This window comes from Scophthalmus maximus, chromosome 14 (assembly GCF_022379125.1).
Source record: "Scophthalmus maximus strain ysfricsl-2021 chromosome 14, ASM2237912v1, whole genome shotgun sequence".
Classification (NCBI taxonomy): Eukaryota; Metazoa; Chordata; class Actinopteri; order Pleuronectiformes; family Scophthalmidae; genus Scophthalmus; species Scophthalmus maximus.
In genome coordinates, this window is record NC_061528.1 from 21,903,881 (window position 1) to 21,916,024 (window position 12,144).

General features: G+C 41.3%; 2 protein-coding genes across 4 annotated transcripts in view; one reads left to right on the forward strand and one right to left on the reverse strand.

The window, feature by feature from the left end:
* Positions 1 to 3,825, forward strand: part of LOC118282935 (inactive dipeptidyl peptidase 10-like) — a 194,005-nt gene extending 190,180 nt beyond the window's left edge. For all 3 annotated transcript variants that reach the window (XM_035604510.2, XM_035604512.2, XM_035604511.2), the window contains 4 exons: positions 181 to 239; positions 976 to 1,048; positions 1,352 to 1,425; positions 2,179 to 3,825. In XM_035604510.2, coding sequence (XP_035460403.2) covers positions 181 to 239; positions 976 to 1,048; positions 1,352 to 1,425; positions 2,179 to 2,316 — 344 coding nt within the window. In that variant the 3' untranslated portion in view covers positions 2,317 to 3,825. The remainder of the gene's footprint in view (positions 1 to 180; positions 240 to 975; positions 1,049 to 1,351; positions 1,426 to 2,178) is intronic.
* Positions 3,826 to 6,243: 2,418 nt separating this feature from the next.
* Positions 6,244 to 12,144, reverse strand: part of LOC118283156 (inactive dipeptidyl peptidase 10-like) — a 99,435-nt gene continuing 93,534 nt past the window's right edge. Inside the window, exons 24-26 of the mRNA XM_035604878.2 lie at positions 11,040 to 11,112; positions 8,958 to 9,031; positions 6,244 to 7,128 (exon numbers count right to left, since the gene is read on the reverse strand). Of these exons, the coding sequence (XP_035460771.2) occupies positions 6,985 to 7,128; positions 8,958 to 9,031; positions 11,040 to 11,112 (291 nt within the window). The 3' untranslated portion in view covers positions 6,244 to 6,984. The remainder of the gene's footprint in view (positions 7,129 to 8,957; positions 9,032 to 11,039; positions 11,113 to 12,144) is intronic.

Sequence of the window (12,144 nt, forward strand, 5' to 3'; positions counted from 1 at the left end):
ACAATATTAAGATGACACCGGGGACTCTTTCACCTACACAAGGTGTCATTTCCTCCGCACTGAAAACATCTCATCTGGGCTCATATACGACGACAAGCACTCCACTTTGTTTAGGCTCTTGGCTGAGGCACCGCCGACCGCCGACGCCGTTAAAAAATGTATCACTTCTCATTTGCACAGCCTCGGCGTTCTCGGAGCGGTACCTCGGCATGCCATTACGGGACGACAGCAGATACCAGGTGCGTGTTTACCGCCTCCCCGCGCTTGTTTGCCGTTGATCCCTGAAAGCGCGACATCGCTGACACACCTACCGTCGAGCTCCCGCAGCCACTGAATGCTGCCGCTATCAAAGTCAGAGGCAGCGATGCTTTGCCTTTTGCTTGTGTTGTTGTTGTTGTTGTTTTTTCATGCTCCGTAGGACTTTGTCACTCATCTCTCTTTGGTGTGCTCTCGTGTCAGATGACACGCAGGAGTTTTGTTTTTTTTACCAGCTGCTGCAAAGAAGGGGGCCGCCTGGCGCTCTCGGGCCTCCCGCACAGACGAGGTGTGCAGCTTTCAGAGGCGTTTTGCACACTGATAGTGAAGAAGCAGTGAGGCGGGGGAAAACAAAACTGGGTTTTGCAAGAGGGATGTGAACAACCAAACAACAACCAAACATTTTCACCGCTTTCAATTATTATTATTATTTTTTTTTTTTTGCCATTTCCTGTCTGCAGACTGCATTTTACACCTTTTTCTCTACCATTTGTAGAAACAGTAATTTTCTGCATATAAAAATAAAATAATGCCAAATAGAAGATACTACTCACTGGAAATAATCTCAAATTGAATGTAATGACTGTGTCTGTGTGACTTTGTGTGAAAACGATCGGGTTATGATGTAAAATGACGACAGTGCCGCTCATTTGAACCGAGCCTGGATCTTTGCATAGCTTTCCCCAATGCCATCTATCAATCTCCCGCTATTTTCTTCAGTTTTCCAGTGTGCTGCAGAACGTTCAGGCACTCCGGGAGCAGACACTGATGCTGGTGCACGGCACAGCAGATGGTAAGAGAAACCAAGCTGTGTAGGCGTTAAAATACTGTATCTGTGGTGCATCACTGATGAGCACAAAGAAGCTCGCAATCCCTGAAGGTAATGGGGCAAATGATTTTCAATCAAAAGATAAAAGGAAAAGTGGGTTAAATAAATTGATGCCGGGGTATCCGGAAGAAAAAAAAACACTTGCTGGTGAACCATGCATGTCCAATTTTGTTACGCACTATCTCCATATATTCTGATTGTCTTCTCTCTTTCCCGCTCGGCACACGGGCTGAATCTTGCTGACATCTTTTGTTTCTTTATTCGCAGCCAACATCCACTTTCAGCACACTGCTGAGCTCGTCAAAAACCTGGTGAAAGTCGGGGCAAACTATTCAATGCAGGTGTGTATCGCAGACACGGCAACCCTTCGAGTGCACTGCATTTGTAACACCGGTGATGCCGATGTACACTTTGCACGACGGCACTGAAACACAAACAAAAGAATGGAAATAATATAGTTATAATTGCCCAAAAGTATCAAAAACTATTATCAGAGCTGTCTGCCTGTCTAAAGATTATGGTCTTTTACGACAACTAGAGAAATCACAGTCTGTGGGTATAACTGTATGAGGGGTGGTTAAGAAGTTAATGGTCTAGAAGGTGGAAGGAGTCAATTTTAGAAAACCTAGCACGTAGTCCAGTGTTTGTGGAGCATCCCCTCTTTGTAAAAGTCGGTGTCTTGGACCTTCAGAGTGACAGGCGTCATCCATCAGGCCCTGTCGGCCACCCACTACCCAACCCTGCTCTGAAAGGGGCATCCTCCCCAAGATAAAGAATTACTGCATGAAGGCAGATGCTGCCCGTTTTCCTCAGTCAGAGCTGACTTGCCATTTGTAATTAGCCCAGAGCTCATCTCCTTCTACCTTAGGCCACAAACTTATCAATGACCCCTTGAATATTACGATTGTTTTTTTGAGCCAGCATCTTGTGGTCACCAGACAAAAGGCCACTGGGTTTGGTTTTTTTGGTCACCTGGGGCAGCAGACTGAAGCGGTAAACAGAAAAGCCATTTAAAACCATTTTCATTACGATGAGTCTGTTGGAGGTTTACACAAGAAGCTGTCCACTAATTTACTTCCCGGTTCACCCACCAGATCTACCCAGACGAGGGCCACTTCCTGTCTCAGCAGAGCCGCCAGCACCTCTATGCCACACTGACCAGCTTCTACAGGGATTGTCTGAAGGAGGAGGCGGTACCGCTGCCTGATGAGGAAGAGGAGGAGGAGGAGTAGGCGGGATGCTCTGTGGGGTCAGACCTTTGGCAGAGCTTGAGAGAATTTTTGCTCAAGTCTGTCAAGGCTTTTTGCGCAGTTGGACCAAGTGTTTAGCCAAACATGGACACTGGGGTTAGAGCTTTGGATGCTCTCAAGTGTGTGTGTGTGTGTGTGTGTGTGTGTGAGTGTGTGTGTGTGTGTGTGTGTGTGTGTGTGTGTGTGTGTGTGTGCTTCAGTGTGTGTGTGTGTGTAAATGTGTTGAAAAGATAACTGGAGGACACAATAGTGACATTTGCATTGCCGGGACTGGAGGCAGGAACAGCCCTCTAGCATAAAGTCATTTCAGTTTTGGCACGCTCCATTTCTCGGCAAAGCACACGGACGACTGCCTCCATCTTGTGCAGGCTCTCTGGGCTGTATTCATCCACACTTAACCAAGTGCATGGTTCCCCCCCCCCCCCTTCCCCTCTTCCCTCCTTCACTCATTTTGCCAAGTTAGTCTGCTTTGTGGTAACACTCGGGAAGAAAAAGAACGTGGATGTGCACTTCTGATCTCACCTCTCCTTTGGTTGTTGTATTGTTGCACAAGGAAATGCTCCAGTCATCTACAAAAAAATAAAGAAAAAGTTGCGTCACACAAGTTCACCACCACAGAGTCGATCCTGAATAAGTGCAATTCCCTGCTGGAACACTCTGCCATCGGCCGCCCTAAACGGAAACAGTCTTTATCGGTCACACTTTATTGTACAGGGGTCTTGTGTAGACAAGTACAATGCCTTATGAGGTTCAACATACTGTAATATTACTTGCTGGCATTGGTAGTCATCCATTAGCAGTGTCATGTAAACCTTTGTCAACTCAGGTCCTCTAGACACAGCATTGCAGTTTAGTATCTGAACTATGTCTGCTGTATGGTCATGAATAAGTTATGGATTCTATAAGAAGATAATAGATACTGGGCATACAATTATTTCCGTTTCAGGCCTCACTGCAAAAGTTCTCCATCTTAATATGACATTGAGCTAGAATTTCTTAAATCAAGTGATGGAATCTCCAGTTTTCACCACAGCGCTTTTCTTAAAGTCAAGAGATCTGCTCCCTATTTCTGGGACTCTCCAAAAATAAAATATTAATGTGGAAATAAATGACAATGGTAGTACTAAGATGGACAATTTTACAGTGTCAGTAAGGCGTTTGCATGTCTACAGGGAATGTGTCAAGTGTTGCCACATTTTGTACAGTACAATACAGCAGAGTGTGTACATAAATATATTTTTGAGATGTCAGATCTCATAGAAAGTTTAGTCTATGGGGATGGATTGATTTGACCTTGATGTCTTGTATGTTTTTTTTCTTCCTTTTTTTTCCTTTCAGCTGTTGATTTTCTTCTTAGGATGGATTTTGTAATGCTTCTTCTTCTTCTTCTTCTCCTCCTTCTTTTCACTGTTTTAAAAGGGAAAGGGCAGGGATGCGGTTTTGGGGATTATTGTGTTTGTCCTATAGTGATGATTATAAATAAAAAAGAAACAACGGAAAACTACGAGTTACACTGATTTATAAGGCACACGTCACAACAGAAAATTAAATCAGCCATGTTTGTTTGCGGGATTGATTGTTTGTGAGAGGATGAGTAAGCCGATTGTCCGAACACTTCAATTTAATCTTTCATTAGTTGTTTTTCAAACAGGAGTCACATTAAAGGGACGAGGCAGTCGCTCATGGCCTCGGGACCCCGACGTTAATGATGTAGCAGCATTGGGCCGCTTGTTTGGAGCGATCGCTGCAGAAACATTGTGTGTCTGAGCGCATTAATCAGCGGCTGCACTCACTGGCCTGAATGGCCAGTCAGATGTTCAGACTTCTGAAGGACATCAAGTAGCAGAATTAGCTTTAGTTCCCCCATCAGGACAGGTGACCCTCTGTAATCCACACTCTGATATATTTTCATTGCATGGGGAGTTCTTCCTTGAGTTTTGAGAGAACGCAAATATCTGAGTTGAGACAAACCTCATCCAAGTCCAGGTTTCATGCAGTTTGATTCATCTTGTAACTGGAGTTTCTTTCCTATCTTTATTCAAGAGCACGGGCTTTCATTATGAAAGCAGATGAGTTCAGATTTTGTAATATTTTTCTATTCTCTGCTCCTGCTCAGATAACCTGTTGGACAGACATGGATGTAAAATGCAAGTTGTCGGGGGCATACAACCGTGCGAGGGAGGCAAGTCTAGCAAAACCTGTACTGACAGTAAAAATGTAAAAAGGACAGTTTGTGGCACTAGAGGGAGGTACTGTATGTGCTGTGTCTACTTTTAACAAATAACTGCCTGGCGCAGTCTAACCCTTGAGTCGTGTTGTCACGGTCAGGCTGCCAGGTTTTATATCACCGTAACAATCTGGGTGTAAAGTTTCTAAGCTGCAGTTTAGAATACAACATTTCCAGCACAATGCTCAGAGTAGACATTCAACACCACCGCTTCCAATCGTTAGTTGTGCGGCCAACCATGTCCTAACTTCAGATTTAATAATTAGCGTAGAGCATCACAAGATAACATCTGTCCTTATGTGTCACTGGTGCTGCTTCAGCACTTGGTGGCTCCAAGTGAATCGCACATTCTGTCGCCTTGTGGAGCACATGAACAAACAATGAAACACCCAGGTGAGAGGCAGACGACACAACTATTTATTTCAGCTTGTACATCTTCCCCGGTGTACAAATGTCATGCAGTTTGACAGAATCACACAAGTGGAGAAGTGTAGGCAGCACAAGGTCGTGGTCGGAGAACGCTCTGTAATCACATGGAGGATATACATAATTACAGGGGTCTGGTTATGAACCACTGGGCAGCAGAAAACAAGTATTATTACAAGTTAACGTCCTGCATTTCCTCCCCCACGTGAAACCCCTTTCACATTTTGGGACATTAAATGCTACATGTGGAATGCAGCTGTTCATTAAAACTCAACAAACATGTCTAAAAATGAGACTGACATAGTGATGTTATAACAATTCTATACCATTTCTCAAAACTTTAATTTCATTTAATCCAGCATATGTCTTATTCACATACAAACATAAGATAACCGCATTAATCTATATTTTTAAAAGATCTCAAAAGAAGTTCCTAATCAGTAGGAGGTGCAGAGGGAGAGATGTGAGGCAAAGATATTGTGCGGTGAATATCAGAACATTTTGTATTCCTTCTTGGAGTTGTACAAAGTCAAACCTTTTAGAGACATGAAACATATACTGAAATCTTCCGTGCTGGGTTTTACTTCTCGAGGATATCTCTGATGTCCATGATCCACGTAGGAATCACAGGAGAAAGACGCCTCAGAACATGCTAAAGAATCGTCAGGTTTGTAGTTTTTCTTCAGTGTCAAAGTGATCCAGAAATATGGGTACATGGAAAATGTCAACCATTATTAACTTATTCTGCATCTGTTTAATTTGTGCCAAGTTGTTTAAAAGTAAACAGAGGTTATAAAGAGAATACCAGTGCCTTCATCTGTTGTATGTGACATAACAAAGGGGTATTTGATGGATTTATCTTTTTCGATCGTATCACAGACAGGCCTATATTGTATATGTTTGTGTAAACATGTTTCCAGCTTTCAGACTACAGCAAAAACAGGAAAAAGTCTGACATCAAGTTTACAAGAGAGGAGGAAGCAGGAGGACACGGGGCTCTTCTTGTGAAAAAACTGAACAAACCCCCCAAAAAAGCAGTCCTGATGAGAAATTGGGACGTAAATTGGGCTGTTACAGCAAGTTCACAGGTAAAAAGTAGGCAATTGTGGTTGTAATTATTACTAGGTGCACAGGCACTCTCACACACACACACACACACACACACGCGCACTCACACACACACACACACACACACACGCGCACTCGCACTCACACACACACACACACACAAACACACGCACACACACACACACACACACACACACGCGCACTCGCACTCACACACACACACACACACACACACACACACACACACACACACAAACACATGCACACACACACACACACGCGCGCGCTCCAGACAGGTTTCCAATCGTTGACCAGTGCAGGTGATGTGAAAATCACCTCGCCTCCCTTGAGACATACATCCAGTCCAAATATGGCTAAAGTTTCACACAATGTTTTTTTCTTACCTGAATGGGATTTTAATTCTTATTTGAGCGGGCAGGACGACGAGTCAGTGAACCATCCCTGAAGATACTCTTATTGCACACTTAGTGTGTGAACTGTGTCGGCTATAAGGTTGAGGACGATGGTAAAGGCTTCTGCAAAAACCTTTTTGTGGTAAGATCTCCCAAAATTTGGAATTGTTAACTTTTTTTTGTTGTTGTTTTGCAGTACATAGAAATAGTCACAGCAGATTATAATAGTCAGCAAAAATGTCTTTGATACCCTGACAATTGTACATGTTACAAATATTACCTACAATAATTTTATTCTCAAGCATTATATTACAGCAACAATACTACAATCCTTCCAGTTACGTAAATTGACCATCATGACCCTGGAGTCACCATGCTGACTATTCATTCCAAAGGGATTATATTGCTACTTTTCTCTGGGAGTGCTTTTACAGCCCTGCAGCCTGTCACTGATGGCTCATCCCAGCAGTTGCTGTACCCCTCACAAAACCGCATCACCGCAGGAGGATCATCGGGCTAGTCGTCTTCCTTGGCTGACTGCGGGGGGGAAACCTCCTCCTCCTTCTCCCAGAGGCAGCGCCTGAAGAAGGTGAGCACTGAGCTCAGCATGTAGTGTTGGCTCTTGGCGGAGGCAATGTTGTGTCCTTCATCAGGGAAGATCTAAGCAGCAGGATGTCGAAAAACAAAGTGTTATTTGTTTAGCTCATATTTTCGTCATGGTTAATTTGTTTTATAGGTGACATATCATACTCATATTCAGCTTCATACTTTTAATTTGGGTAACAACTTGAAAGGGTTTACATGCTCTAATGTTCAGAAAAGTCATCAGTGTTGTCACACTGCCCATTCCTGCAGCTCCTCTTTTCACCCTCTGTCTAAAACGCCTGGGGTTTTTTTTTAGCCCCGCCTCCTGATTAACCCCAATCTACTCTGATTGGCCAGCTGGCCCAGTCTGTTGTGATTGGTCAACCAATTTCAAAACATGTAGGAAATGTCACGCCCCTTCACCAAAGAAGTGGAGATTCTCAGATTGCAGGGGATCTTACCCAACAAAAGAGTCTGACTGTGACATCACATGGAGAAAGAAATCTGAACCAGTTGTTCAGAGCCAGGCTGTGGGGTTCAGCCAGCTCACAAAAAAACTACATGGTGGTCCGGCAGGCTCCACAGATACACACATTTATCCGCACAAAAACTTGAAAACCGATTTTTACATGTCACCTTTAATTTCAATGTCAAACACAAATGGTGGCCAGTTTAGACCTCTCAGAGTCTGTAGTAAAATGATTAATTCCAGTTTAAAGGATAAGGCTGCGCGTTGCTGATTCATGTTGCTTTGGTGTCAACAAATGCCATGAAATGCCCAACACCAACAACTGATTGCATCTTATACCATTTTCTGACATGCTGGCCTGTGTGTGGCACTGAGCCCCGAGCCACCTGGTGCAAATTAATTTGCAATTTTCATTAATTTCCCAAAACCCAAAGACACTGTAGCCTTTGGCCGATGTTACTCAGACAGAAGGAAAAAGTGCATGTGTTAGGGGTTATTTTTCAGTAATGTGCTACTGAATATTCATAATGGCTGGACAGTGTATGTAGGTTGGAGTCCAATAAACTGCCGTGTGTATTTCTATGGTAATAAAGGAACCTGTCACCCAGTGCAGCTCATTGATTTGTTTTAATTTTTATTGGACAGCAATGGAACTTTATGGTGCAGGAGACAACAGGCTCTGATACACACATAAAACTTGTAAGTAACATGTTTTCATTGTTGGTTTGGGCCTTTTCATTGGATTTGACGAGAAAAAGTTAATATATTTTCACAAAAAAGTCCAAAGAGACTCAATCTAATTCTAAACTTAAGACTTCTGTTTGATTTAACGGAAATTCACAAAAAACAGCTCAAAGCTTACTATTAGTCTGCTGATGCAGTTTGTTTATGAGCTTTGACAAAGGCACTGACCATAGAGGTGACATATTATGCTCATTTTCAGGTTCATACTTTCAATTTGAGTTACATCACTTGAAAAGGTTTACATGCTCTAATGTACAGGAAAGACATCAGTGTTCACATACTGCTCATTCCTGCAGCTCCTTTTTTCACCCTCTGTCTGAAGAGCCTGGATATCTTTTAGTCCCGCCCTCCAGATAAACCCCAGTCTGCTCTGATTGGTCAGTTGGCCCAGTCTGTCCTGATTGGTCAACTGCTTTCAAAGCATGTCACGCCCCTTCACCAGTGAAGTAGTCTGAGGAGTGTGTGATCTCAATCTATAATTTCAATTCTTCTTCAATACAGGATGATTATGGTCCAATTTAGAGTAAATCTGTGGCACTGATGTACGTGTGTGCAACCTGACAGCTGGGGGTGTGCAATATAAAATGCACTAATGACTGGAAGAACTTTATCGGTTTGAACTACAAATACAAATTCAACGTCTCTTCTCGTTAGTAAAGTGACAAACTAAGAGAAGAAATGGAGCAGTTACCTGGAGCGTGTAGTTAACATGTAAAGCAGACAGCAGTTTGACCAACTCAGCAGAATGTTGGAAATGAACAGTAGCTGAAAAAGAAGAGATAATTAAAATGGGTTCATCGTGGCCAGATACAACATTACATATTCAGGGTTGGGAATTCAATTTTATATTTAAACAATTAATGTGCATACACATTGTTTTTAATAATCCCTTCAATGCACTTTGTCTGTAAGGTATGTCAAATATCAAATACAGTGGCTAAGACTAATATAATTAAACCGTTAATTCAGAAAGCATTGAGACCCCTTTGCTTTATTCACGTTGTGTCATCATGCAGCTTTATACTGAAATTCTTTCTTTCCCTCTTGAATCGTCACAGTGACCAAAGAGAAAAGTAAAACAGATTTTTGCAAATTAATTGAAAAGAACAAAGTGAAATATCACATTGACAAAAGTATTCAGACTCCTTGAGGTGACACTTAAAATTCAGATCATGTGCTTCCCTCATAACATTAGAGAGCCAACTGCAACAAAAGTTAATGCAGCCTTTATTAATGATATTTCATTATTTTATTTATTTATTTAGTATATTTTATTTTATATTTGTGTATTTTATAATTTGTGTGGCTTTATTTTGGATGACAAACATGATCCTCCTCAACGAGACCAGTCTTTTTCAAATCTGCACAGAACGTGTTCTGCCGTTCTTCACAGCAGATTTACTTCAGCTGCTCTTTTCTGGAGGGGTTTCGTTACTCTTCCATTTTAAAACACTCCACAAGCTTTTCTATTGGCTCCAGCGGTCTGACTTGTTCAGGGTACAGCTTTCATTATTTTTCTTCTTTAAAAAGATTTAAAAAAAAAATTTGTGCAGTGTGTTTGGGGTCACTGGCATGTTCTGCAAAGCTTCTTGAGACTGGGGGCCATCTTTTCATTCAGTATCTGGGTAAAACACTCAGAGTGTTTTGCACTCATGCGGCCCCATATCAGCACACTCCCACCTCCATGTTCACCAGTCGGCTCTATGCAGTCAATGAGGTGCAAACTGAGCAAAGAATGTGCTGCTAATGCTCATCAGGTCATCAGGTCTCTTTTCGTGGTTCTTTGGCAGAGAACATTTTGTGACTAATGGCTTTCCTCGTGCTCCCCCTCTGTTAAGGTTGATTGCATTGTCCGTCACATTAACTCATCAGTCACTAAACACCACTTTACCACATGTACTTGAATGGGGCGCCGGTTGTGCAGTGGCAATATTTGTGAACTTGTGATATTTGTAAAAAATATAATCTAAATGTTAAATCTAAATGCTAAATGTGAAATATAAATATGAATCTAAATGCTAAATGTTCAATCTAAATCTAAATATTAAATGTTAAACGTAAATGATAAATGTTTATTCTAAATGCTAAATGTTCAATCTATATCTAAATATTAAATGTTAAACGTAAATGATACATTTTTATTCTAAATGCTAAATGTTAAATCTAAATATCCGGACTAAATATTAATATTAAATGTTAAATCTAAATGTTCAAAGTAAATATTAAATACCAAATGTTAAATGTAAATGTCACGGATGCTTGGTAAAACTAAATATTTAGCTAATATGCAAATTCACGATGCCAGTCAGTGGAAGTACCAAAATAAAAGTTTGGCGAAGTGATCCAGTTTTGTCCACGGTCTTTATAATTACTATTATTTAATATTTAGATTTACATTTAATATTAAGATTTAACATTGACATATTTTTTTTTACAAGAAAAGTGAATATTACAAAGTTCAAAAATATTTCTGTAAATCTGGTCAAAAGCAACATAAAAACATTAAAATCAACATAAAAAAATTAAAGTCCCTTTTTTTGAACGTTGTTTGTTGCTAAATGGCTGCTTATTTCAGCGTGCACCACTTTACAATCGGTGCCATATAGACTTGTAGTTTGGTTCGTTGCTATCTTGTTTGTGTGTATAAAGTATATACACATATGTATCGGCCAAAGAAAGCATTATTCAAAATCAAAAGCTCAACACTGGAGTTGTTGATGGTTATTCTCCGAATTACAAATCTGCTTTATACCTGTGCCTACAGTATACTCACCATCCGCTGTGCCGTGGATGATAAGAAAGTTCAGTGGACTCGGTGATGTGATATGACTGAGCAGAGAGGAAATCTGTCGCACAGAGTAAAGAGTGAAATTACCCTCCGCACACAGGCACAGCAGTTGTATAAAAACCCTGTTCATTTCCATCACACGTCAGGAGTTTGTGATCATATGTTTAGAGGAATGAACAAAGAATGACCCTAACCCTTAGAAAAGAAAAATCACTTTTCAACAGAATCAAGTCCCACATCCCTACCAGTCGTACTTAACAAAGCAACATACTGTACTCTACTCTGTAGAGTTTAGCAAGTAACACCATAGGGCAGTGAAATCAGAATTAATAAAGCAGTAAAACACTGTTGTTGAAACTGCATAGTTCTCAGGCACTTTGCGAGGGTCATCTTATCTGTGGCAGGCCAAGGCAGTCGGTGGGGGGCTGAAGGCTGTCTCGGGGTGTCATAGTAGCGGAATTTGTGCTAGATGCATAATGGTGAATACAGAATGTTACTATGGAGATCGCTATTCTGTTTGTGAAATGAGGACATTACTCTGACAACGCTAAATACACCTACAGAGACCGGAGATAGGCAGGTTGTCTTGGGACGCCTGTTGATCTGTGTAGAGAACCAGTAGTCTCCTCCATGTTGAGCTCTTATAATAAATACTTCTGCTTAAGACATCCATGTCTCCGTCTTCCTGATTCAACTCCATCAAATTTTTCCATCACAACTGTAATGGGCTCTATTTTTGCATTATTTGAGCCTTTAACACAGGATTGTATTTTCCTGGCCTAAAAATGAGCTTTTAACATTTCTATGGCTTTTTAGTGTCAAGTGCAGCACACACAGCGATGAGGTGGGAGGAGAGATGAAGTATGAATTTAAAAAGTGTCAGCCGAGAGCAACAGCTAATGAGCCATGCCTGTTGTCTTTTCATAGTATTATCAGATTTCATTAAGACAGGAATATTGGTGTTTCTATAGGTTTGAGTTTATGGCCATCATTTTGAATTTCATCATCGTTTCTAAGAAAATCCTCTTTTTTCCCGCCACCAGTTTGCAGAATACCCATGAGTCACAGTCACCGAATGGAGAGGAGGCTA